Source organism: Choloepus didactylus, chromosome 8 (genome assembly GCF_015220235.1).
Source record: "Choloepus didactylus isolate mChoDid1 chromosome 8, mChoDid1.pri, whole genome shotgun sequence".
In the NCBI taxonomy this organism is placed as follows: domain Eukaryota; kingdom Metazoa; phylum Chordata; class Mammalia; order Pilosa; family Megalonychidae; genus Choloepus; species Choloepus didactylus.
The window spans coordinates 74,847,630-74,875,452 of NC_051314.1; the positions used below are offsets into that span (position 1 = coordinate 74,847,630).

General features: G+C 36.9%; 2 protein-coding genes across 21 annotated transcripts in view; both read left to right on the forward strand.

The window, feature by feature from the left end:
• The window catches only part of LOC119542686 (transmembrane protein 33-like), an 84,758-nt gene extending 70,181 nt beyond the window's left edge, over nucleotides 1-14,577 (forward strand). Inside the window, exon 2 of the mRNA XM_037847386.1 lies at nucleotides 13,516-14,577. Within this exon, the coding sequence (XP_037703314.1) occupies nucleotides 13,516-14,264 (749 nt within the window). The 3' untranslated portion in view covers nucleotides 14,265-14,577. The remainder of the gene's footprint in view (nucleotides 1-13,515) is intronic.
• Nucleotides 1-27,823, forward strand: part of R3HDM2 (R3H domain containing 2) — a 245,846-nt gene that overhangs the window by 132,594 nt on the left and 85,429 nt on the right. The gene's annotated exons all lie outside the window — the stretch shown is intronic.

Consider the following 27,823-nt stretch of genomic DNA (forward strand, 5'->3'; position numbering starts at 1 on the left):
ATGCACGAGTCCAAGTTCTGTAGGGCAGGCAACAGACTGGCAACTCCAATGAAGATGTTCAGTGAACTCCTCAGGCAGCAAACTGGCAACTCCGATGAACGTGTTGGATGAACTCCTCAGGAAATGCTTTGCTGGTCAGCTGAAGAAGTGAGGGTCCTCTATCTGTCTCACTTAAAAGTGTTCAACTTATCAATGTGGGTCTAGCTGATTGAATTCTCTCATTGTGGAAGACATGCCCTTCTTTGATGTAATCAGTCACAGCTGCAGCCAATTGACTGACGATTTAATAAACCAGCCTTCTGGTTTATTAACCAGCCACAAATGTCCTTGCAGTAATGGTTAGGCCAGTGCTTGGTTGACCAGAGACCTGGACATCATCACCTGGCTAAGTTGATACATGAACCTAACCATCGCAGGATGCAAATAATTAAGGGGCTTGGTTTTTTTTTCTGCATTACTTTGAATTTCTATTGCTTTTGAATTTCACATATTTGTATTTTAATTCCAGATTTCAATTGTAAGGGCAAGAGCAAGGAAGGATCTTGTTTTCTGTGGAATCCTATGAATTGTTCCTAGTGCTCTCAGCACATGGTATAGGTAGCCATCTGCCTAATCACAGGACAATTCTTTGGATCAGTTTAGGGAAAGAGGGATCCTAGGTATTGGAGGTTTTCTACTTTGTCATCTTTTAGAATGGTGAGGATACAAGACTTTGAAGTCTTACCTGAAATTATATTTTGGGGACTAAAATGACACAAACAACAAATTGAAATTATTTAAAAAAAAAAACACAGAACAGTCTGCTAAGTTTCCAAAATAGTCATCCAGGTTTTGCCTGTGTAATGAAGTTGATGCATGTTCATTACTGGCATGCTAAACAGATGCCTTACTTGGGCTAAAGTCTGTCCCAAATGATCTGATGGTATGGCTTTACATCCTTCTGTTAATATATTTGAGTTCATATCAGTTTACTCTGAAAGTCTGCATTGTTAATTCAGAATCCCATATTATCTGCAGAGCTGTTAACCCCATTTTCCAAACCCCCGTGATACCTTGCATGAGAATTCAGTATATATACTTTTCAATATATTTACATATATTGAATTTATTTTTAAAAGGTGGACCCACATTGATAAGAACTCCCAGGCACCTGCGAGAAGCAAACTGAGATCATCCCTAGTGGAACCTATTACAACCCTGGCTTCAAAGATAGATTTCCAACAAATATGAGTTAATTAAAAAACAAAACAAAACAAAACAAAAAAAAGCTCGAGAGAAGCAGTTACTATAAACAAGAGTCAGCAGACACTCTCACTATGATGCAGGCCTAGGGAAACTTCATATATTGGAATTATTGGTTATAAAATATCATATTTAATGGAATAAAAGAATACAAATCATGAATAAACAAAGCAAGACAGGATGGTTCGTATAATAAACAATTCGATACTTTAGAAATAAAAATATATAACAATTGAAAATTTAAAACTCAGTGGAATGAGACTTCCAGTTCTAGTCATGGTGGAGTAACAGAAATTTGATTTACACCCCCACCTTAAAAAAATGGAAAACTGAATAAAGATATATGAAATACATGCAAAAATTGTTTTCAGAGATTGGACAAAAGATAGCACAGAACAGCGATCCCTGAGAGAAGAGAAACAAACAAGTAGAGCCATGTGATTTTCCCCACCTTTCAGCCCTGAGAAAGTTTCTTGGCTGCAGCATAGGTAATGGAAAGGGATACCAGACAGAGATGTTGGTCTCCCTAAGTTGAGGAGACAGAGTTGAGCGTTCAGGAAAGCCAGAGTATCTGGAATTCAGGGGACAGAGTATTGGAGAGGAGGGAGCTTCACAAGCAAGAAAGAGCTCTGGATATCTGCGGAGGGTTCCCCTAAACCTATACTATCCAATATAGTTGCTACTAGCCACATATGGATATTTAAATAAAATAAAAATTTCAGCCAAGTTGTACTAATCAGTTTCAAGTGTTCAATAGCCTTAATTCCATCGTCACAGAAAGTTCTACGGGAATTTGAACTTTTTGGATCTGTGGGAACGTAGAACAGAATTTTTTTTTTTTTAAATAATTGTATTAACTATAGTTCATGATTTAACTTAGGGTTTACAGTGTTGGGCAGTTTCATGGGTTTTTTTCAAAAAATTTCATTCTAGTAACATATATATGTACAACCTAAAATTTCTCCCTTTTATCCACATTCAACTATATAATTCAGTGCTGTTAATTATGTTCACAATGTTATGCTACCATCACCACCATCCATTACCAAAACTTTTCCATCATCCCAAATATAAACTTTGTTCATATTGAAGAGAGCTAAACCAAGGAACATCTTAATAAAATTGCTTAAAATCAGTGATAAAGAGAAAATCTTCAAAGCAGACAGAGGGGTTAAAAAAAAAAGATAGCTATACAGAGGATTCAAGATAAGAATAACAGTAAACTTTTCATTAGAACTATTGCAAGCCAGAAGATGTTGGAGTGTTAACATTAAAGTGCTGGAAGAAAAAACCTATCAATCTAAAATTCTATATGCAGTGAAAATATATTTCAAAAATGAAGGTGAAAATGTCCAGAATAGGCAAATTTATAGAGTCAGAAAGTATATTAGTCATTTCCTGGGACTGGGAGTTGGGGAAGAAATGAGGAGTTATTGTTAATGGGTCTGGGGCTTCTTTTTGGGATGATGAAAATGTTCTAAAATTGATTTGGGTGATTGATGCACAATTCTGTGAATATACTAAAAACCACCAAATTGGACACTTCAGATGGGTAAATTGTATGGTATATGAATTATATCACAATAAAAAATGAAGATGAAAAAAGTGTTTTCAAAACATACATGAACTGAGAGAATGCATCACCATCAGATCACCGTTACAAGAAATGTTAGAGGCAGGAGAAAATGATACCAGATGGAAATTTAGATGCTTCTGAAGCACACCAGAAATGATAAGTATGTGTGGGAAATAAAAGAATTCTTTTATTAAAAAAAAAATCTCTTTAAAAGGTAGTTTTTAAAGCAAAAATATTAAAACTATATTGTGGGGTTTATGACATATATAGAAGTAAAATGTATGGCAGCAATTGCCCAAAGGTTGAGAGAGGTGAAATAGAACTATACTTTTGTAAGATTTGTATTATTTGAAGACGGACTATGATAAATTGAAGATGTATACATACTGTAAACACTAAAGAAATCAGTAAAAAAAAAGAGAGATGTAGCTGATAAGCCAATGAAGAGAGATAACATTGAGTCATGAAAATAATTAATTTGAAAGATGTCAGAAAAGGGAAAAATGAATAGATTGGACAAATAGAGAACAAATAGTAAGATGGTGGATTTAAACCCAACTATATCAATATTCATATTAAATGCAAATAGTCTAAATACAGGTGGAGAGTATCAGATTATTTTAACAGATTGTTTTAACAGGTGGGGATTATCAGATTGTATTTAAAAGACCCAACTCAGCACTATCTTCAAGAAACTCACTTTAAATATATTTAAAGATACAGATAGGTTAAAAGTAAAATGATGGGAGAAGAAATATCATGCAAATACTAATCAGAAGAAAGCATGAGTTACTATGTTAGTATCAAAGTAGATTTCAGAGCAAGGAATATTACCATGGATAAAGAGGCTGATTTCATGATGAAAAGGAGGTCAGTTTTCCAAGAAGAACTAATGATCCTAATGTTTATGCCCTTAATAACAGAGCTTCAAAATACGTGGGACAAAAAGAGTGATAGAACTGAACAGAGAAATAGTCCACCAGTATAGTTGGAGATTTCAATAAAAACTCTCTCAATAATTGATAGAACAGGTAGATAAAAAAGAAGGAAAAAGCACAACAGTAACTAATTTGACCTAACTGGCATTTACATACTACTGCACAGAACAACCCAACAGTTACGCATTCTTTTCTAATGGTCTTAGAATATTTACCAAGATATACCATCTTAAGGGCCATTAAATACATTTCATTAAATTTAGGATTTAAATTATATAAAACATGCTCTTATTTTTCATTGAAGGATTAAATTTGAAATCAGTAACAGTAAGCTATGTGGAAAAATCCCTAAATATTTGGAAATTCAATACTTTAAATCAGACATGGGTCACAATATAAATCACAAGACAAATGAGAAAATGTTTTTAACAGAACGAAACATGACATTTCAGAATTTGTGGGTGCAGTTAATACGGTATTTAAAAGGAAACTTATAGCATTAACTGTTTATATTAGCAAAGTAGAAAGTTCTAAAAATCAATGACCACAAGCTTCAACTTTAAGAAATTAGAAAAAGAAGAGCAAACTAAACCCAAAGTGAGCACAGGAAAGGAAATTGTAAAGACTGGAGCAAAAATCAATGAAATAGAAAGCAGAAAAACAGTAGAGGAAACCAATTAAACCAAAGCTGATTCTTTAAAAAGATTACAACAAAATTGATAGACTTTTAGCTAGACTTGAAAGGAAAATAGTCAAGAAGGCACACATTACCAGGAATGGGAGAGCGGCCATCTTGATGATTCTACAGCTGCTAAAAAGACAAAAGAATTATTTATCCACTGTATTGTTTTTTTGTTCTCTATGTCATTTATTTAGGCTTTAATCCTTGTTATTTCTCTTCTTCTACTTGGTTTAGGATTGGTTTGCTGTTCATTTTCTAGCTTTTTCAGTTGATCCATTAGTTCTTTGATTTTGGCTCTTTCTTCCTTTTTAATATATGCGTTTAGTGCTATAAATTTCCCCCTCTGTACCGCTTTTGCTGCATCCCTGAGGTTTTCGTATGTTGTGTTCTCATTTTCATTCATCTCTTATATATTTGGCAATTTGTCTTGCTATTTCTTCTTTAACCCACTGATTGTTTAGAAGTGTGTTGTTTAACCTCCAGGTATTTGTGAATTTTCGAAGTCTCTTATAGTTATTGACTTCTAATTGTATTCCATTGTGGTCAGAGAATGTGCTTTGAATAATTTCAATCTTTTTAAATTTATTGAGGCTTGTTTTATGTCCCAGCATATGATCTATTCTGGAGAAAGTCCCATGAGCACTAGAGAAGTATGTGTATCCTGGTGATTTGGGATGTAATGTTCTATATATGTCTGTTAAATCCAATTCATTTATCAGATTGTTTAGGTTTTTAATTTCCTTATTGATCTTCTGTCTGGTTGATCTATCTATAGGAGAGAGTGATGTGTTGAAGTCTCCCACAATTATCGTGGAAACGTCAATTGCTTACTTTAGTTTTGCCAGTGTTTCTCTCATGTATTTTGTGGCACCTTGATTGGCTGCATAAACATTTATGATTGTTATTTCTTCTTGTTGAATTGCCCCTTTTATTAGTATGTAGTGACCTTTGTCTCTCAAAATATCCCTCCATTTGAAGTCTATTTTATCTGAGATTAATATTGCTACACCTGCTTTCTTTTGACTATAGCTTGCATGAAATATTTTTTTCCATCCTTTCACTTTCAGTTTCTTTGTGTCCCTGTGTCTAAGATGAGTCTCTTGTATGCAGCATATTGATGGTTCATTTTTTTTTGATCCATTCTGCAAATCTATACCTTTTAATTGGTGAGTTTAATCCATTTACATTCAACATTATAACCATGAAGACATTTCTTGAGTCAGCCATCTTACCCTTTGGTTTATGTTTGTCGTATATATTTTTCCCTCTCTCTATTAATATCCTTTAATGTACCCATACCGAATCTCTTTAGTACTGAACCTTTCTCCAAGTCTCTCTGTCCTTTCTTTGTTTCTCTGTCTGTAGGGCTCCCTTTAGTATCTCCAGTTGGGCAGGCCTCTTGTTAGCAAACTCTCTCAGCATTTGTTTGTCTGTGAAAAATTTAAGCTCTCCCTCAAATTTGAAGGAGAGCTTTGCTGGATAAAGTATTCTTGGTTGGAAATTTTTCTCACTGAAAATTTTAAATATGTCGTGCTACTGCCTTCTCGCCTCCATGGTGGCTACTGAGTAGTCACTACTTAGTCTTATGCTGTTTCCTTTGTATGTGGTGAATTGCTGTTCTCTTGCTGCTTTCAGAACTTGCTCCTTCTCTTCAGTATTTGAGAGTCTGATCAGAATATGTCTCGGAGTGGGTTTATTTGTATTTATTCTATTTGGAGTTCGCTGGGCATTTATGATTTGTGTATTTATGTTGTTTAGAAGATTTGGGAAGTTTTCCCCAACAATTTCTTTGAATACTCTTCCTAGACCTTTACCCTTTTCTTCTCCTTCTGGAACACCAATGAGTCTTATATTTGGACGTTTTATATTATCTATCAAATCCCTGAGATCCATTTCGATTTTTTCGATTTTTTTCCCCGTTCTTTCTTTTGTGCTTTCATTTTCCGTCTGTCATCTTCCAGGTCACTGATTCGTTGTTCAACTTCCTCTAGTCTTGTACTATGAGTATCCAGAATCTTTTTAATTTGGTCAACAGTTTCTTTAATTTCCATAAGATCATCCATTTTTTTATTTAGTCTTGCAATGTCTTCTTTATTCTCTTCTAGGGTCTTCTTGATGTCCTCTATATCCCGTTCCATGCTCTTCTTGATGTCCTTTATATCCCGTGCCATGGTCTTATCGTTCATCTTTAGTTCTTTAATTAGTTGCTCTAAGTACTGTATTTCTTCTGATCTTTTGATTTGGGTGCTTGGGCTTAGGTTATCCATATCTTCTGGTTTTTTCATATGCTTTAAAATTTTCTGTTGCTTTTGGCCTCTTGGCATTTGCTTAACTTGATAGGGTTCTTTTAGGATTTGTAGACCAATTGAAATCCTTATCTCTAATTTGTCAGATCTACAGCTTCGTGGAGTACACTTTCTGTGACTAACCAGCAGGTGGCGTCCGCAAGCCACCTGTTCCCCTCAAGGCAGCTCTCCCCCACTTTGCCTCTGTGGTGAATGGGGGTGTAAGTCTTGTGGGGTCCAGTTGGTGTACCAAGCTTGCGTGTGTAGTTGGTGTTGCCCGCCCTGTGTAAGGGGCGTGTGTCTGGGCGGTCGGGGGCGGGGGGCGGCTATAACAACCAAATCTTCCTGGTGTTTCTGGAGTTTTAAAGCTGCTGCAATAGTCTAATCCTTCAGTTCAGTCCTGCCACAGTTTGTCTCTGCCACTGACCCACAAGTCCTTGGTATTGGCGTGTGGCCCCTGAGACTTGTGAATGGGTCCCTCTTCCAGGCCTTGCACCCCCTGGTCCTCTGTTGAGGGATGACTGTGCTATGTCACAGGTGAGTGCCATCCCCCCAGGGCAGTTCTGGGCTGCTGGGCTGTGTAGGGAGGCTCCCAGTCTGCTGAAATGATGTCTGAATGGGGCTTGTTAATTCCCACTGCTCCACCTTCCCAAGTCTGGGACAACCGGCTGAGGGTGCAGGGAAGGCTAATGTCCAAGTCCAATTTTGTGGTGTATGCATGTTATTTGAAGCACTTCCGTCACACTGGGTTGTCTGGGGCAGCTCTGGGCTATGGGGCCGGTGACGGGCAGGAGTATTTCCTGTCTACCAGGATGGTGGCTGTAAGAGAATGCCCCCCTTTTCTTGCGAAGTTGTGGTGTTTAGTGAATTTTCTCAGCCACTGGATTATTGCCTTTTGTCTCAGAGCTCTCAGTTCTGCTCTTGTCTTGACCTGCCCAAATTGCAAGTCTTTGAGGCTTTCAGTATTGGGCTTCTTAGAGTAATTGTTTTAGAAAATGAAAAAAAGAAAAAAAAAAGAAAAAAAAAGGGCGGGCCCTCCCAGCAGATCTAATGCGTTATTGAAATGCTAAGAGACAAAGCAATTAGGGCTATTAAGGAAAGATCCAGGGAGCAGAGAGATCAGTTTTTCTTTGGGTTTTGCAAATGAGCCTGCGGGGCCTGAACTCTGCCCTTCCCCTTTCTGTGTTCACCAGAACTCCAAAAAGCATCCGCTTTTATTTTTGAGTTTGTCTTGCTGTTTTTTTGCTATGCCTGTCTCCTCTCTGCTGGGCTGGCTGCTCTCAGATACTCTGGTGTCTGGTCTCAGTCTATTTATGGTTGGAATTTGGATCATTTGAATGAGTTTCCAATAAGAGCTGCCACTGCAGTTCTCCCTTCTCCTTCCCGGCGCTGACAGCCCCTCCTCCCACAGGACTGAGCCTGGCAGGGAGGGGCGCGGGTCCCCTGGCCACAAAAACTTACAGATTTCGCTGATCTCAGCAGTTCCACATCTTCATGAGTGTTGTATGAAGTATGCCCAAAATCAGATTGCTCTGCGGTGTCCAGTCCACACAGTTCCTGGCTTTCTACCTACTTCCCTGGAGGAGTAACTAAAACATACAGCTCACCAATCCACCATCTTGCCAAGACATGGAAACAACCCAAATGTCCTTCAACAGATGAGTGGATAAATAAAATGAGGTATATACACATGATGGAATACTACACGGCAGTAAGGAGGAACGATGTTGTGAAACATATGACAACATGGATGAACCTTGAAGACATAATGCTGAGCGAAATAAGCCAGGCACAAAAAGACAAATATTATATGCTACCACTAATGTGAAATTTGAAGAATGTAAAATGAATGGTTTATAATGTAGAATGTAGGGGAACTAGCAATAGAGAGCAATTAAGGAAGGGGGAACAATAATCCAAGAAGAACAGATAAGCTATCATGGGTAAATTTAATGTTCTGGGAATGCCCAGGAATGACTATGGTCTGTTAATTTCTGATGGGTATAGTAGGACCAAGTTCACAGAAATGTTGCTATATTAGGTTACTTTCTTGAGGTAGAGTAAGAAAATGTTGGAAGTAAAGTAGTTATCTTAGGTTAGTTGTCTTTTTCTTACTCCCTTGTTATGGTCTCTTTGAAATGTTCTTTTATTGTATGTTTTTTTTTAATTTTTTATTTTTCATACAGTTGATTTAGGAAAAAAAAAAGTTTTAAAAAAGAACAAGGAAAAAATGCAGAGCCCTCTTGAGGAGCTGGTGGAGAATGCAGGGGTATTGGCCTGCCCTACCTCGATGGTTGCTAACATGCCCACAGACATAGGGGATTGGTGGTTTGATGGGTTGAGCCCTCTACCATAGATTTTACCCTTGGGAAGAGGGTTGCTGCAAAGGAGAGGCTAGGCCTCACTATAATTGTGCCTAAGAGCCTCCTCCCGAATGCCTCTTTGTTGCTCAGATGTGGCCCTCTCTCTCTAGCTAAGCCAACTTGAAAGGTGAAATCACTGCCCTCCCCACTACGTGGGATCAGACACCCAGGGGAGTGAATCTCCCTGGCAATGTGGAATATGACTCCCAGGGAGGAATGTAGACCCGGCATCGTGGGACGGAGAACATCTTCTTGACCAAAAGGGGGATGTGAAAGGAAATGAAATAAGCTTCAGTGGCAGAGAGATTCCAAAAGGAGCCGAGAGGTCACTCTGGTGGGCACTCTTACGCACACTTTAGACAACCCTTTTTAGGTTCCAAAGAATTGGGGTAGCTGGTGGTGGATACCTGGAACTATCAAACTACAACCCAGAACCCGTGAATCTCGAAGCTAGTTGTATAAAAATGTAGCTTAGGAGGGGTGACAATGGGATTGGGAAAGCCATAAGGACCACACTCCACTTTGTCTAGTTTATGGATGGATGAGTAGAAAAATAGGGGAAGGAAACAAACAGACAAAGGTACCCAGTGTTCTTTTTTACTTCAATTGCTCTTTTTCACTCTAATTATTATTCTTGTTCTTTTTGTGTGTGTGCTAATGAAGGTGTCAGGGATTGATTTAGGTCATGAATGTACAACTATGTAATGGTACTGTGAACAATCAAAAGTACGATTTGTTTTGTATGACTGCGTGGTATGTGAATATATCTCAATAAAATGAAGATAAAAAGAAAAAAAAGAAAAATAGGGGAAGGAAACAAACAAACAAACAGACAAAGGTACCCAGTGTTCTTTTTTACCTCAATTGCTCTTTTTCACTTTAATTATTATTCTTGTTATTTTTGTGTGTGTGCTAATGAAGGTGTCAGGGATTGATTTAGGTGATGAATGTACAACTGTGTAATGGTACTGTGAACAATCGAATGTATGAATTGTTTTGTATGACTGCGTGGTATGTGAATATATCTCAATAAAATGAAGATTAAAAAAAAATGCTGTCTACAGGATCCATTCACCTCATTGAGTGTCTCACAGCTTCACTCCTCGTAGTTGCTTAATATTCCATTGTATGCATACACCACAGTTCACCATTTTGTTCCTCAGTCAGTGTACCCTTAGGCCACCTCCACCCATTGCAAATCATGAGTACTGCCTCCATAAACACCAGTGTGCAAGTGTCCATTTATGTCTCTGCTCTCAGATCTTCCAAATACATACCCCATAATGAGGTTGTAGGACCTTATGGCCACCACAGTGACCTCCAGAAAGGTTACACCATTATGCCTCCTCATCAACAGTAAATAGGTACATCCGTCTCTCCATGTTTTCTCCAGCACTTTTACCTCTGTTTATATTTTTTCCTGCAATCTTATAGAGATATATTCATGTAACATACAGCCATCCACATGTACAATCAGTTGTTCACGGCATCATCACATAGTTGTACATTTGTCACCCTAGTCAACCCTTGAACATATTATTATGAAAAAGTGTTTTGTTTTGTTTTGTTTTGTTTTTTGGTGAATGATAAAAAAGATAAGAAAAAGAAAAAGAAAAATGTCATACAATGCAATATAATAGTAAGGACAAAAAATTCCACTACCAAGAACCCCATATCCCTCCCTTATGTCCCCCTCACGCACATTTAACTTTGGTATTTTGCCTTTGTTACATTTAATGGAAACATGTAGCAATGTTACTGTTGACCATAGACTCCAGTTTGCTTTGATTATGTTTTTTCCCAAATACTGTCCCTTTTTCAACACTCTGCATGGTTGACATTCATTTGTTCTCCCACATGTGAGCACATTTTTATATTTGTATATTTAGCAACAGTCATTGGCCACTCCAGTTTTTGCCAAATTATACAGTCCCAGTCTTCATCATCTGTCTTTACCTCTGGTGTCGTACATTCCCCTATCCCACCTCTTTCAGCTTTACTCACAGACATCTTTGTTCCATGTGCTTACAATATTGTGCTACCATCATACAATATTATGCTATATATTTCTGGATCTATACAATCAGTCCTGCTGAACATTTCTGTAGCCCTTCAGCATCAAATGCCTGATCTCTACCCTTTTTCTATCTCTTGGTAGTCTGTGTTCTCAGCTTTTAACTCTCAAAGTTTGCTCATTAGTGTTATTTCATATTAGTGAGACCATACAGTATTTGTCCTTTTGTTTCTGGCTAACTTCACTCAACATAATGTCCTCAAGGTTCATCCACGTTATTATTTGTTCCATGTCTTCGTTCTGTCTTACAGCTGCATGGTATTCCATCATGTGTATATACCACAGTTTGTTTATCCACTCATCCGTTGATGGACGTTTGGGCTCCTTCCATCTCTTGTCAGTCGTGAATAATGCTGCAATAAACATCGGTTTACAAATGTCCGTTTGTGTCTCAGCTTTCAGTTCCTTTGAGTATATACCTAGCAGTGGAATAGCTGGGTCATATGGCAAATCTATACTTAGCTTCCTGAGGAATCTCCCCACTGTCTTCCAGAGTGGTTGCACCATTCTGCATTCCCACCAGCAATGAATAAGTGTGCCTCTTTCTCCACATCCTCTCCAGCACTTGTAATTTTCTGTTTTTTGGATAATGGCTATTCTGGTAGGTGTGAGATGGTATCTCATTGTGGTTTTGATTTGCATTTCCCTAATAGCCAGTGAAGTTGAGCATTTTTTCATTGTTTTTGAGCCATTTGTATTGCCTCTTCAGAAAAGTGTCTGTCCATATCTTTTGCACATTTTTTAATTGGGTTGGTTGTCTTTCTGTTGTTGAGTTGTAGGATTGCTTTATATATTGGGGATATTAAACCCTTATCTGATATGTGGTTTCCAAATATTGTTTCCCATTGTGTAGGCTGCCTTTTTACTTTTCTAACAAAGTCCTTTGATGTATAAAAGTGTTTGATCTTGAGGAGATCGCGTTTTTCTGTTTGTTCTTTGGTTGCTTGTGCTTTGGGTTTAAGGTCTAGGAAATCACCTCCTATCACAAGATCTTTAAGATAGTGCCCTACATTTTCTTCTAAGAGTCTTATGGTCTTAGCGCTTATGTTTAGGTCTTTGATCCAGTTAGAGTTAATTTTTGTGTAAGGTGTGTAGTAGGAGTCCTCTTTCATTCTTTTGGAAATGGATATCCAGTTCTCCAAACACCATCTATTGAAGAGGTCCCAGTTGATATGGCTTCACTGCCTTATCAAAGATCAATTGTCCATAGATTCGAGAGTCTGTTTCTGAACACTCAATTCGATTCCATTGGTCGGTATCTCTGTCCTTATGCCAGTACCATGCTGTTTTGAGCACTGTAGCTTTGTAATATGCTTCAAAGTCAGGTAGTGTGAGACCTCCCACTTCGTTCCTCTTTCTCAAGATATTTTTGGCTATTTGGGGCACCTTGCCCTTCCAGATAAGTTTGTTTATTGGTTTTTCTATTTCTGCAAAGTAAGTTGTTGGGATTTTAATTGGTATTGCATTGAATCTATAAATCAGTTTAGGTAGAGTTGACGTCTTAATTATATTTTGACTTCCAATCCATGAACACAGTATGTTCTTCCATTTTTTTAGGTCCTATTCGATTTCTTTTAGTAGTTTCCTGTAATTTTCTTTGTATAGGTCTTTTGTGGCCGATGTTAAGTTTATTCCTAAATACTTGATTATTTTGATTGCTTTTGTAAATGGAATTTTTTTCTTGATTTCCTCCTCTTGTTGCACATTATTTGTGTATAAGAACACTATAGATTTTTGCTTGTTGATCTTGTAGCCTGCCGCTTTGCTGTAGTCACTGATTAGCTCCCATAGCTTTGCTGTAGATTTTTCTGGATTTTCTACATATAGAATCATGTCATCTTCAAACAGTGAAAGTTTTACTTCTTCCTCTCCAATTTGGATGCCTTTTATTGCTTTTTCTTGCCTGATTGTCTAGGTAGAACCTCCAGCACAATGTTGAATAACAGTGGTGACATTGGGCATCCCTGTCTTGTTCCTGATCTAAGAGGGAAAGCTTTCAGTCTCTCCCCATTGAGTATGATGTTAGCTGTGGGTTTTTCATATATTGCCTTTATCATATTGAGAAAGTTTCCTTCTATTCCTATCCTTTGAAGTGTTTTCATCAGGAAAGGATGTTGAATTTTGTCAGATGCCTTTTCTGCATCAATTGAGATGATCATGTGGTTCTTTTGCTTTGATTTGTTGGTGTGGTGTATTACATTAATTGATTTTCTTGTGTTGAACCAGTCTTGCATACCTGGAATAAACCCCACTTGGTCATGGTGTATAATTCTTTTAATGTGCCTTCGCTCCGGTCTTTCTGGAAACACAGCTTTGCTCATGGCGGTACCAGGCAGTATCCCAGATGCATGTGAGTCCCCTGTGGCACATCCAGCCCAAATGGTCCACAGAGGGTGGGCACAGTGCAGTTTATGATGACCAATAAACTGGATATGGCAGTGTGGCTTTTTCGCTTGTTCACAGTTTACTGCCGTGCTTTGTTTGTTCTTAGTCTTCTTGGGATGCATGAAGCAGCAAGCTTTTACCAATGTGCTTTGCTGGCAAATGCTCTTACCAGTGCTTTGAGGCTGGACCAAAGATTACCGCACTTCCAGTTAAGCAGAGCTATCCTGGCGCAGGCATTGTTAGAGGACAGCTGCCACTACCTGTTGTATTCTCTTATCTTTGTCAACTCATACCCAGTCACAATGAGTATTTTCCCAGTCCTGTCATTCTCTTTGCTTCATGCTGCCACATATACTAAAAAGGTCCTTGATGCAAAGGGTTCAGATAGTTTACCTCTGCTTAGATCTGTCTTGGATAAATTAAGTGCTAATCAACAGAATATTCTGAAATTCATTGCTTGTAATGAAATATTCTTAATGCCTGCTACAGCTTTTATGCTTTTTATTGGTCAAGGAAGTTTACTCCAGCCTTTTATATACTACAGATTTCTTACTCTTCAATATTCCTCTCGAAGAAACCCATATTGCCAGACTTTGTTTAATGAACTCAGGATTGTTGTTGAACACATAATAATGAAACCTGCTTGCCCACTGTTTGTGAGAAGACTTTTTCTCCAGAACATTGCCTTTATAAGCAGACTGGCACCAACAGTTGCATAGTTTAACATTCAGTTATATATTAATTAGCAGCTGGTACTTCTGCTAGGGATTTGTAAATTCCAGGTGTTACACTGACTTCAATCCAATTTAAATGATTTACCTAAATGCATCTCAGTAGAGAAATACTCATTTTCCTGGCATGTTAAATCAAGCCTTTTAAAAAGTTTCTGAGAAAATTTTATTGTGCTGTGTAGCTAATGGTTAAGAAAGTTTATACCATGCTGTTTTGACCACCGTAGCTTTGTAAGATGCTTCAAAGTCAGGTAGCGTGAGACCTCCCACTTCATTCCTCTTTCTCAAGATATTTTTGGCTATTCGGGTCACCTTGCCCTTCCAAATAGATTTGGTTGTTGGTTTTTCTATTTCTGTAAAATAAGTTTTTGGGATTTTATTTGGTATTGTATTGAATCTATAAATCAGTTTAGGTAAAATTGCCATCTTAACTATATTTAGTCTTCCAGTCCATGAACATGGTATGTTCTTCCAGTTTTTTAGGTCCTGGTTGATTTCTTTTAGCAGTTTCTTATAGTTTTCTGTGTAAAAGTCTTTTCTGTCCTTGGTTAAGTTTATTCCTAAATATTTGATTCTTTTTATTGCTTTTGTAAATGGAATTTTTTTCTTGATTTCCTCCTCTTGTTGCACATTACTTGTGTATAGGAACACTATAGATTTTTGCTTGTTGATCTTGTAGCCTTCCACTTTGCTGTATTCGCTGATTAGCTCCCATAGCTTTGCTGTAGATTTTTCTGGATTTTCTACATATAGAATCATGTCATCTTCAAACAGTGAAAGTTTTACTTCTTCCTCTCCAATTTGGATGCCTTTTATTGCTTTTTCTTGCCTGATTGTCTAGGTAGAACTTCCAGCACAATGTTGAATAACAATGATGACATTGGGCATCCCTGTTTTGTTCCAGATCTTAGAGGGAAAGCTTTCAGTCTCTCCCCATTGAGTATGATGTTAGCTGTGGGTTTTTCATATATTGCCTTTATCATATTAAGAAAGTTTCCTTCTATTCCTATCCTTTGAAGTGTTTTCATCAGGAAAGGATGTTGAATTTTGTCATATGCCTTTTCTGCATCAATTGAGATGATCATGTGGTTCTTTTGCTTTGATTTATTGATGTGGTATATTACATTAATTGATTTTCTTGTGTTGAACCAGCCTTCATACCTGGAATAAATCCCATCTGGTTGTGGTGTACAATTCTTTTAATGTGCTGCTGGATTAGATTTGCAACTATTTTGTTGAGGATTTTTGCATCTGTATTCCTTAAAGAGATTGGTCTGTAATTTTCTTTTTTTGTAGTATCTTTGTCTGATTTTGGTATTAGGGTGATTTTGGCTTCATAGAATGAGTTAGGTAGCTTTCCCCCTTCAATTTTTTTGAAGAGTTTGAGCAGGATTGGTACTAATTGTTTCTTGAATGCTTGGTAGAATTCACATGTGAAGTCATCTGGTCCTGGGCTTTTCCTTTTTGGGAGCTTTTTGATGACTGACTCAATCCCTTTACTTGTGATTGGTTTGTTGAGGTCATCTATTTCTTCTCAAGTCTATGTTGATTGTTTATGCTTTTCTAGGAAGTTGTCCATTTCATCTAAGTTGTCTAGTTTGTTAGCATATAGTTGCTCATAGTATCTTCTCATTATCTCCTTTATTTCTGCAGGGTCAGTAGTTATGTCTCGTTTCCCATTTCTGATTGTATTTATTTGCATCCACTCTCTCCTTTTTTTGTTATCCTAGCTAGCAGTCCATCAATTTTATTGATTTTCTCAAAGAACCAACTTCTGGTTTTGTTGATCCTCTCTATTGTTTTCCTGTGCTCAATTTCATTTATTTCCGCTCTAATCTTTGTTATTTCTTCCCTTCTATTTGCTTTGGGGTTAGCTTGCTGTTCTTTTTCTAATTTCTCTAGGTGAACAGTAAATTCTTCAATTTTTGCTCTCTCTTCTCTTTTAATGTAGGCATTTAGAGCAATAAATTTCCCTCTCAGCACCACCTTTTCTGCATCCCGTAAGTTTTGATATGTTGTGTTTTCATTGTCATTTACCTCAAGGTATTTACTAATTTCACTTGCAATGTTTTCCTTTACCCACTTGTTTTCTAAGATGGTGTTGTTTAACCTCCATATATTTGTGAATTTTATGACCTTCTGCCTGTTATTTGTTTCCAACTTCATTTCATTATGGTCTGAGAAAGTGTTTTGTATAATATCAGTATTTTTGAATTTGTGGAGCCTTGCTTTGTGACCAAACATGTGGTCTACCCTAGAGAATGTTCCATGAGCACTTGAAAACAAAGTGTATCCTGCTATTGTTGGGTGTAGTGTTCTATAAATGTCTGTCAAGTCTAGTTCCTTTATTGTACAATTCAACATCTCCATTTGTTTATTGTTCCTCTGTCTAGATGTTCTATCCGTTAATGATAGTGGTGTATTGAAATCTCCCAACTATTATTGTAGAGGTGTCTACTTCTCCTTTCAGTGATCTCAGTGTTTGCCTCATGAATTTTGGGGCATTCTGGCTTGGTGCTTAAATATTTATCATTGTTATCTTTTCTTGATGAATTGACCCTTTTATTAATATATAGTATCCTTCTTTCTCTCTTTTAATTGTTTTACTTTTAAAGTTTACTTTGTCTGATATTAATATAGCTACTCCCACTTTTTTTCTTGTTGTTTGCGTGAAATATCTTTTTCCAACCTTTCACTTTCAGTCTATTTTTGTCCTTGTGTCTAAAGTGAGATTCTTGTAGACAGCATATAGATTGGTCCTGTTTTTTAATCCATTCTGCCAGTTTATGTCTTTTTATTGGGGAGTTTAATCCATTTACATTTAGTCTTATTATTGTAAGGGCAGTACTTTCTTCTACCATTTTGTCTTTTGGATTTTATATGTCATATCTTATTTTTTCCCCTCTCTCCTTTTACCTTTCCTGATAATCTTCATTTCTGTGCTCTTCCCCAATTCTCTCTCTCCTGTCTTTTCCTATCAGCCTGTAGCACTCCCTTTAGTATTTCTTGTAGCGCTGGTCTCTTGGTCACAAACTCTCTTGGTGTATTTTTGTCTGAAAATATTTTAATCTCTTCCTCATTTTTAAGGAAAGTTGGCCAGATATAGAATTCTTGGTTGGCAGTTTTTCTCTTTCAGTATCTTAAATATATCATGCCTCTGTCTTCTCACCTCCATGGTTTCCGGGGAGAAATCTGTACATAGTCTTATGGAGCTTCCTTTGTATGTGATGGATTGCTTTTCTCTTGCTGCTTTCAGCATTCTCTCTTTGTCTTTGACATTGGACAATCTAATCAGCAAGTGTTTTGGAGTAGGTCTGTTGGGATCTATTCTGTTTGGGGTACGATGTACTTCTTGAATCTCTAATTTTCTGTCTTTCATAAGAGTTGGGAAATTTTCAGTGAATATTTCTTCTGTTATTTTTTCTTCCCCTTTTCCCCTCTCTTCTCCTTCCAGAATACACATAACACGTACATTCGTGCGTTTCATGTTGTCACTCAGCTCCCTAAGACTCTGCTCATATTTTTCCATTTTTTCCACCATCTGTTCTTTTGTGTGTATGAATTCAAATGTCTTGTCCTCCAGTTCACTGATCCTTTCTTCTGCCTGTTCAAATCTATTGTTGTGTCCCTCCATTGTGTTTTTCATCTCCTCCATTGTGGCCTTCATTCTCATAAGTTCTGCCATTTGTTTTTTCAAGTTTATGAATTCTTTTTTATGGTCATCCAGTGTCTTCTTTATATCTTTCTTCTCTTTTGCTATATCTTCCTTTAGTTCATTGAATAGATTTAGCATTAGTTGCCTCAACTCATGTATCTAGGTTGAACTATTAGTTTGTTCCTTTGGCTGATCCATATTTTCTTGTTTCCTAGTATGGCTCATTATCTTAAGTTGTCTAGGCATCTGACTTTCTCAATTTTTTTGTACTGGAGCTCATTTTCATTCTTTTACCTAGGCATTTCTTGTTGGTTGGCTTTGTTCTCTAACCTTTGGTGTTCAGTTCAGCTTATTCTAGACCTCTAACTTAGGTTCTATTTAGTTGATCAGAATTTTTCTCCTCTTGTTTTTCTGTTTCTTGCCCTTACTCTCTGTAGCCTTTTTGTGAAAGGGTCTCCTCAAATATGGTTGACCCCAGTCAGGTTTTCCCAGTCCAGAGAGGCCCAGGTCTCAGGATGAGGATATGGAGGTTTTCTGAGAATGAGACACTCCTGTGAGGCTGTTAGAATCGCCTTTCCTCGCCTGTCCAGCAGGTGGCGCTTGCCAGTCTGCAGCTCCCCCACCAGGAGGTGTGGAGCCTTTAGTTCTCCTGGTGACTGATCCAGCTGACTGAAGCTGGAATCTGAATTGCAGCCCCTGGGGTCTGAGTTCCCAGCAGGAGGGCTGTTAGTTGAGCTGGACCTCCCTGCACTCTCCCAATCCTAGGAACTCCAGCTGTCTCCCAGGGGCACTAGTCCCTTCTCCCCTCTTCTCTTTGGGGCCCTCCAGCTTAATTCCTTGGTCAGCTGATTTGCCAGTTAAAGACGGGGGTGGTCTTCAGGTGTGAAGCTGGAATTCGAAGAAATTCTGGGTTATCTGTCTCCCCAAAAGACTAGCCTAGTCCTTCAACTTGGGCTTTTTGATAGAAAATAGAAAAGAAAATAGATTTAAAAAATAGAAAAGAAAAAAGGAAAATAAAGGGGATACCCTTTTAAAAGCCTTTCCCCAGCATGGACGTTTTTGTCAGTGTCAGAATAGAGCATGTAAAGATGTACTTGAGGCTACTGTCTGATAATTACTGTCCAACAGCTTCAATTCTGCCCCTGCCAGGGGCTATTGGAATACAAAAAGATAAAGAGTCAGTGAGAAGGGAGAAGGGACAAAATGTAGGGGGAAAAAAAAGGGCTTTTTTGGAGCCTGGGAAGGGGTGCCTGCTTTTATGTGCCCCCTTCCCCTTCTTGGAGCCCAGCCCTTCTTTAGCACCCCCAGCTCCAAAAATTAATTAATTTGTTAATTCTGCAGTTGAGGCTGGGTTGAGCCCCTCTCCTTGCCCTCAGCAGATTGTTGTTTTGTGTTTTTTTTGTTCCCTTTCAGAGAGCCAGCTGCAAGACAATCCATGGGGTCTGTGTGGGGAGGGTCACCAGACCCCTGGTCAGGGGAATTTACAATGTTCCTTATGATCTCAGCTTTTGCTCCGTTTCCAAACTTGTGTCCGATGTGTGACTGGTTACTGGAGACCCCAGAAACACTGTTTCATATAGTTCCTGGGTAATTACCAGCTGCTCTAGAGGAGAGACTAAATTCTGCGCCTCACCACTCCTCCATCTTCGAGGCCCTCTCTATAAATTTTTTTCTTTCTTAACTTTTTTTTAAAATTCAGTTTTATTGAGATATATTCATGTACAACACATCATTCATGGTGTACAATCAACCGTTCACAGTACCATCATATAGTTGTGCATTCATCATCCCAATCTATTTTTGAACATTTTCCTTATAGCAGAAAGAATCACAGTAAGAATAAAAAATAAAAATAAAAAAGAACACCCAAATCATCCCCCCCATCCCACCCTATTTTTCATTTAGTTTTTTTTTGTACTGATCCCTCCATACACTGGTTAAAGGGAGTGTGATCCACAAGGTTTTCACAGTCACACTGTCACTCCTTGTAAACTACATTTTTATACAGTCGTCTTCAGGAGTCAAGGCTTCTGGGTTGGAGTTTGGTAGTTTCAGGTATGTACTTCTAGCTATTCCAATACAATAAAATCTAAAAAGTGTTATCTATATAGTGCGTAAGAATGTCCACCAGAGTGACCTCTTGACTCCATTTGAAATCTCTCAGCCACTGAAGCTTTATTTCATTTCATTTTGCATCCTCCTTTTGGTCAAGATGTTCTCAATCCCATGATGCCAGGTCCAGATTCATCCCATGGAGTCATATCCTGTGTTGCTGGGGAGATTTACACCCCTGGGAGTCAGGTCCTACGTAAGGGGGAGGGCAGTGAAATCACCTGCCAAGGTGGCTTAGTTAGAGAGAGAGGGCCACATCTGAGCAACAAAGAGGCACTGGGGGAGACTCTTAGGCACAATTAAAAGCAGGTTTAGCCTCTCCTTGCAGCAACAAGCTTCATAGGGGCCAGCCCCAAGACAAGAGGGCTCAGCATGTCAAGGCTTCAGTCCCCAGTGTTTGTGAGAACATCAGCAACAATCCAGGTGAGGAAGTCAAACACCTCCGCATCCTCCCCCAGCTCCTCAGGGGGGCCCCAAATATATATATTTTTGTTCTCCGCCCAAATTACTTTGGGATGTGTTGCTGTTTCACTCTAACCTATACAGACCTGCCATATCTCACTTCCTATTCAAAGTTCCATGTAATTGTGGTGTTTGAACAAACTGTCTGTAGAAGTTATATTGTCTAGCAAATAGATCCTACACCAAATAAACATTTCTTCCCTTGGTCTCACATGGAAGTTGAAGTTTTAACACACAGTCAGTTTCACCCTTTATCCTTTGGCCCAGTTTGCCCTAGTCTTAACTAGATCTGCTTCATTCATATCTCTACTTGAAGTCTGGGCTCTTTTTCAGCTTTTTTTTTTTTTTTCTTTAACAGTTGCTGTATACATTAATACTGACATTCATATCTGCCGAGCTCTAGCTGTGAGTTTCAGGTGTCACAGAGATACCCAGTGTTCCAGAGACCAGTCAGTTTATACACTAAGGGATCAACATCTCAGAGTTTGGAGACAGACATTACAATTCAGAATAGATTTGACTGCTGTAAGAGCTTACAATCTAGGGACCATTACAATAATCATTTCCCTGTTAGGCTGTGCTCTAAGATTCAATTCTGAGTTCACACATTGTAGTTAGTCCATATTGGTGAGGCATTATAGTGTTTGCCTTGGTTTCTGGCATACTTCACTCTAAATGCTGTCTACAGAATCCATTCACCTTCTTGTGTGTCTCACAACTTCACTCCTTCTCATAGTTGCTCAATATTCCATTGTGTGCATACACCACAGTTCACCATTCTGTTCCTTAGTCAGTGTAACCTTAGGGCACCTCCACCCACTGCAAATCATGAATACTGCCTCCACAAACACCAATGTGCAAATGTCCATTCATGTCTCTGCTCTCAGATCTTCCAAGTACATACCCCATAAGGTTGCAGGACCTTATGGCCCACACATACTTAGCTTCTTGTGAAACTACTACAGTGACCTCCAGAAAGGCTACACCATTCTGCTTCCTCATCAACAGTAAATAGGTACATCCCTCTCTCCATGTTTTCTCCAGCACTTTTACCCCTATTTATATTTTGTCCTACAATTTTATAGAGATATATTGACATAACATACAATTATCCACAGTGTACAATCAGTAGTTCATAGTATCATCATATAGTTGTACATTTATCACCACAGTCAGCACTTGAACATATTGATTAATATGAAAAAGTGTTTTTTTTTTGGAGAATAATTAAAAAAATAATAATAAAAAGAAAAATAAAATGTCATACAATACAATATAATAGTAAAGACAGAAAACAACACAAACATACACAAAGTTGTAACCACTACCACAATTCAGAAGTAGAATATTTCTGTCACCTCACCTCAAACAGTTCCCTTGTGCCCCTTGTAGTCCATCCATTCCTTTTCTTCCCAGACCCTGCAACCACTAATCTGTTTTCTCCTATAATTTTGGCTCTTCCAGGTTGTCGTATGAATGGAATCACATAGTATGTAACATTTTAGGACTGCTTCTGTCACTCAGCATAACGCCTTTGAGAATCATCCAAGTTGTATATGCATCAATAATTCATTCCTTTTTATTGCTAAGTAGAAAGACTTTCATTACATGAATGTACCATAGTTTGTTTATGCATTGATTCATTGTAGGATATTTAGGTTGTTTTCCATTTTTTGGCAGTTATGAATAGAGCTATTATAAACAATCTTGTACCAATTTTGTAGGAATATAAGTTTTCATTTCTCTAGGGCAAACAGCTAGGTGTGGAATTTTTGAGTTGTGTGGTGAGTGTATATTTAACTTTATAAGAAACTGCCAAACTTTTCCAGAGTGGCTGCATGAGACTTCCAGTTGCTCCATATCTTCGCTAGCACTTGAACTGTTAGTATTTTATATTTATATCTTTTGCCCATTTTTTTAAATGCAATTTTATTGAGATATATTCACATAACATAAAGTTCTCCCAAGCGTACATTCAGTTGTTCATAGTATCATCATATAGCTGTGCATTAAAAAGATGTTCTTTTTTATTTTAATTTTTATTTTATTATTTGCCCATTTTTAAATCAGATTGTTTTCTTACTGTTGAGTTTTGAGAGTTCTTTATTCTGGATTCAAGTCTTTTGGATACATGAGTTGCATATGTTTTCTCCCAGTTGATAGCTTGTCTCATTATCTTGACTGTCTTTTGCAGAGCTACGTTTTTAATTTTTGTGAAGTTCAGTTTGTCAGTTTTTTTCTTTTATAGATTGTGCTTTTATACTTTCACATTTTATATTTAGATCAGTGATCCAGTTTGAGGTTATCTTTATATAAGGTATAAGGTTGAGGCCAAGATACATTTTTTTTGCATGTGGATGTCCAGTAGTTTTTACCCCATTTGTTGAAAAGACTGTCCTTTCTCCATGAAATTGCCTTTGCATCTCTGTCAAAAATAAGTTGGTGTATTTGCGTGAGTCTGTTACTGAACTCTCTTCCATTATTCTATTTGTCTTTCACCAATACCATGCTATATTGATTATTGTAGGTTTATAATAAGTCCTAAAATTTAGTACTCTGATTCCTACAATTTTATTCTTCTTCAGAATTGTTTTGGCTATTTTGGTCAGAATATCAGAATTGGTAAATTTATATCTACAGAAAATTTTGCTGGAATTTGTGTTGGAATTAAATTAAATCTAGAAATCACGTCAGGGAGGATTGTTATCTTTACTGTGCTGTTTTCCAGTCCATTAAAATGGTACATCTTTCCATTTATGTAGGTCTTTGATTTCAGTTTTCAGTGTTTTATAGTTTTGTTATACAGATCCTGTAACTATTTTAAGTATATACCCAAGTATTTAATTTTTTGATGAGCTATGGTATTAGTATATATTTTTAATTTTGTTTTTCACTTATTCATTGCTAGCATATAGAAATTTGATTGATTTGCAGGTATTGACTTAATATCCTGTGACCATGACAAACACATAAATTTGCTGTAGATGTTTTTTGTTTTGTTTTGTAGGGCGCATGGGGCAGTTCCCTTGGTATTTTCTGTGTACACAATTGTATTGTCTGCGATTAGAAACAATCCCGTATGCCTTTTGCCTCTTTTTTTTTTTTTTTTTGGCCCTGTTGCTCTAGCTAGGACTTCTAGTACGATGTTAAATAGTAGTGGTGACAGTGGACAACCTTGCCATGTTTCTGATCTTAGGGGGACTGCACTCAGTCTGTAGGTTTGTTGTAGTTGCCTTTATCAGAATGAGGTAATTCATTTCTCTTCCTAGTTGGCTGAGAGTTTTTATCATCAATGAGTGATGAACTTTGTCAAATGCTTGTTGTGCATCAATTGAAATGATCATATAGTTTTTCTTCTTTAGATTTAATATGGGGATTGCAATTATTAGTTTTCAAAAATCGAAGCCCTCAGGATAAACTCTGCCTGGTTGAAATGTTATCCTTTTTATTTATCACTGTATTTGATTTGCTAATGTTTTGTTGAGGTATTTTGTATCTATTTTCATTGGTCTGTAGTTTTCTTGCCTGATTTTGGTATCGAGGTACTGCTGGCCTTATAAAATGAGTCGGAAATTATCTCCTTCTCTTCTGTTTTCTGAAGAGATTATATAGAGTCAGTATTATTTCTTCTTTTAATGTTTGTTAAAATTTACAGAGAAAACATCTGGGCCTGTAGATTTCTTTAATAGTTGTAAGATTATTCAAGTTTTCGATTTCATCTTGAGTGACTGTTGGTAGTTTGTGGTTTTCAAGGAATTGATCCATTTCAGCTAGGTGGTTGAATTTATGTGTATAGAATTGTTTGTAATATTCCTTTGTCTTTTTAATGTCTGCAGGATCTGTAGTGATATCTTCTTTTTCATTCCTGTTATATTGGTAATATATATCTTCTCCTTTTTTCTTTGTCAGTCTTACTAGAGATTTATCAATTTTATTGATATTTTCAAAGAACCAACTTTTTGTTTCATTGGCTTTTTTTTAAATTGTTTTCAGTGTCTTTGATTTCTGCTTTTAATTATTTCCTCCAATCTGATTGCTTCGAGTTTATTTTATTATTCTTTTTCAAGTTTCTTAACCAAGGTGGAAACTTTGATTATTGATAAGACCTTTCTCTTTTTCTGATAAAAGCATTTAATGCTGTATATATATTTTCCTTTAAGCCCTTCTTTAGTTCACATCCCACAAATTTTGATACATTGTGTTTACATTTCATTCAGTTAAAAATATTTTCCAATTTTTCTTTAGATTTCCTCTTTGACCTATGGATTTTTTAGAAATGTGTTGTTTAATTTCTGAGTGTTTGGAAATTTTCCCTGTATATATTTGTCTTTAATTTCTGGTATAATTCCTTTGAGGTCAGGGATCATACTTTGTGTGATTTCAATACTTGTAAATTTGTTAAGGTTGTTTTATGTCCTGGGATATGCTCCAACTTGTTGAATATTTCATGAACATTTGAAAAGAATGTATATTCTGTTTTTAGTTGGAATGTTCTATAAATGTAAATTAGATCCTGTTGTTCAGTTCTTCTGTATTCTTGTTGGTATTGTTCAGTTCTTTTAACTTCTTGCTTATTTTCTAATGGTTTTATCTGTTCCTGAGAGAGGGGTGTTGAAATCACCAAACGTAATTGTGCATTGTCTATTTCTCCTTTCAGTTCTCCGTTTTGGTTTTGTGTATTTTGAAGTTTTTTGAAGCTTTGTTATTAGGCACATAGACATTTATTGTTATGTCTTTTTGGTGAGATGCCCCTTCTTTTGATTAGATGTTTGCATGGTGTATTGTTTTCTGCCCATTTACTTTTTACCTATTTATACCATTACATTTGAACTGAGTTTCCTGTAGACAGCATAAAGTTGAGTTATGTTATTTAATCTGTTCTGACAGTCTCTTTTAATTTATGTTTCTAGACCATTTTCATTTAATGCATTTATTTATATGTTTAGATGTAGGCCTACCCTTTTATTATTTATGTTCTGTTTGTTCCTTCTGTTTCTCATTCCTCTGACTCCCTTTTCCAGTCTTTTGAAAACATTTTGAACATTTTATAGTATTCCATTTTAATTTATCCATTAGATTTTTTTTACTATATCTCTTTATATAGTTTTTTAACTGGTTGCTCTTGCCATAGGGATTTCTCTATGTATGAGTATATGTATAAACATATTTCTATATACATACACACACATGTACATACATATATTTTATAACATGCTTACATACTGTGTATATATATACATACACATACATACACACGTATATTTTGTGTGTGTATGTAAACACACCTAACTTTTTAATGGTCTACTTATAATTAATATTTTACCATTTTAGGTGAAATGTCAAAATCCTACCTCCCATACATATTTTGTAGTTGTCTTACGTATTACATCTACATACATTGAATATCCCATCAGGCAGTCTTACAATTTTTGCTTTCAACCGTCAAACATATTTTAAAGAACTTAACAGGAGAATATTCCGTGTACCCAGTTATTTACCATTTATGTTTTTCTTCTTTCATTCCTGGTGCTCCATGTTTTATTGTATATCATTTCTTTTCTTTCTGAAGAATCTTCTTTAGCCGTTCTTTCAGAGCGGGCCTGCTGGCAAGGAATTCTCTTAGTTTTTATTCATCTAAGCATGTCTTTTTAAAGACATTGAGTGAAGGTGAACTTTATTCCTGAAAGATATTTTCTCTGAATATAGAATTCTGAATTTATAATTCTTTTCCTTCAGCACTTTAAAAATGTTACTTCTTGTCTCCATGGTTCTGATAAGAAATATGAAGTCATTCAAATCATTGTTCCCTGATAAGTAATGCATCTAATGCATCATTTTTCTATAGTTGCTTTCAAGACTTTTTTTTTTTTTTTTTTTTGTCTTTAGCTTTTAGCCATTTGATTATAATGAATTCAGGAGTAGATTTTCTTGAGTCTGTCCTGTTTGGGGATTACTGAGCTTCTTGAATTTACAGGTTTGTGTGAGTTTTCAGCCATTATTTCTTCAGATATTTTTCTGCATTACCTTCCTTCTTCTTCTCTCCTTCTGGGACTTTCATGACCCAAATGTTTGACCTGTCTCACAGGTCCTTAATGATCTGTTCTTTTTAGTTTCAAACATTTTTCTCTTTATTGTTCATATTTCACCACTTCTGTTGATCTGCTTGAAATTCACTGACTCTTCTGTCATCTCCATACTGCATTCTTCTGTGGAACCCATCAAGTGATTGTTTTTATTTTTCAGCACTGAAATTTCTATTAGGTTCTTCTTTGTATCCTCAATTTCTTTGCTGAGATGGTCTATATTTTATTAGTTTCAAGAATGGTTGTCCTTACTTACTGGAGCATTTTTTTATATAATAGCTGCTTTGAGGTCTCTGTCAGGTAATGCCAACATCTGCAGCATCTTGATGTTGATGCCTGTAGATTATCTTTTCCTATGAAAATTGAGATTATCCTGGTTCTTCATATGCCAAGTAATTTTGGATTGTATACTGGAAATTTCTGGTATTATGTTTTGAGAGTCTAGGTCTTGTTTAACTCCTTTGTTGAACGTTGACTTGTGTTTTAGCAAGTCTTGACCTGGTTGGGATCAGGTTGCAAGTTCTGGCCATCCTTCCAAAGTAATTTCCGTTTTCAAAGCCATGCAGTGGTGTTTATATCTGCCTTGCATGTGCACCACCCAGTCACCCATCTGGGATTTGGCTGATGGCTAGTCCCATAGTTCAGAACAATCTTATTGTAAGAGATATATGCTAAACTGTTTTAGGTATGAAGGGTCATGAAAACAACTCAGATAGTTAGGGAAAAATTTACACCCACATATACACATGTATATACGCACATATATATAATTAAAATATAGTTGGATCTAGGTCGTTGCTGTACTGCTTATGCAAATTTTTTGTATGTTAGAAATTTCTCAAACAAAAAAATGGGACTGAAAAATAAATATAGGTCAAAACATTTGTCTGCTTAGGGAAAAAAAACAAAAACAAAAAAACAATGGCTACTCATCTCACTAAGCATAAAATCCAGATTCCTTTCAGTGGTCTACTTGCCCCTTCAGGTTCAGCCTTACCCCCTCCTAATGGCTTCTCAGTTCACTCAGAGTAAAAGCCAGAGTTCTGTCTTTTCTGTGTTCCCCTTTATGAATCTGTCTCATATTCTGAGAGTTTATCTTAGTACCTAGCCCATAGTAAGAACGCAAGGATACAATGAATATGTGCTCACTGAATGACTAGATATATCTTTGTGATAGATTTGTTTACCTCCAGATGCCTGCACCCTACCTGTATATTTTTTTGTGCTATTGCAGA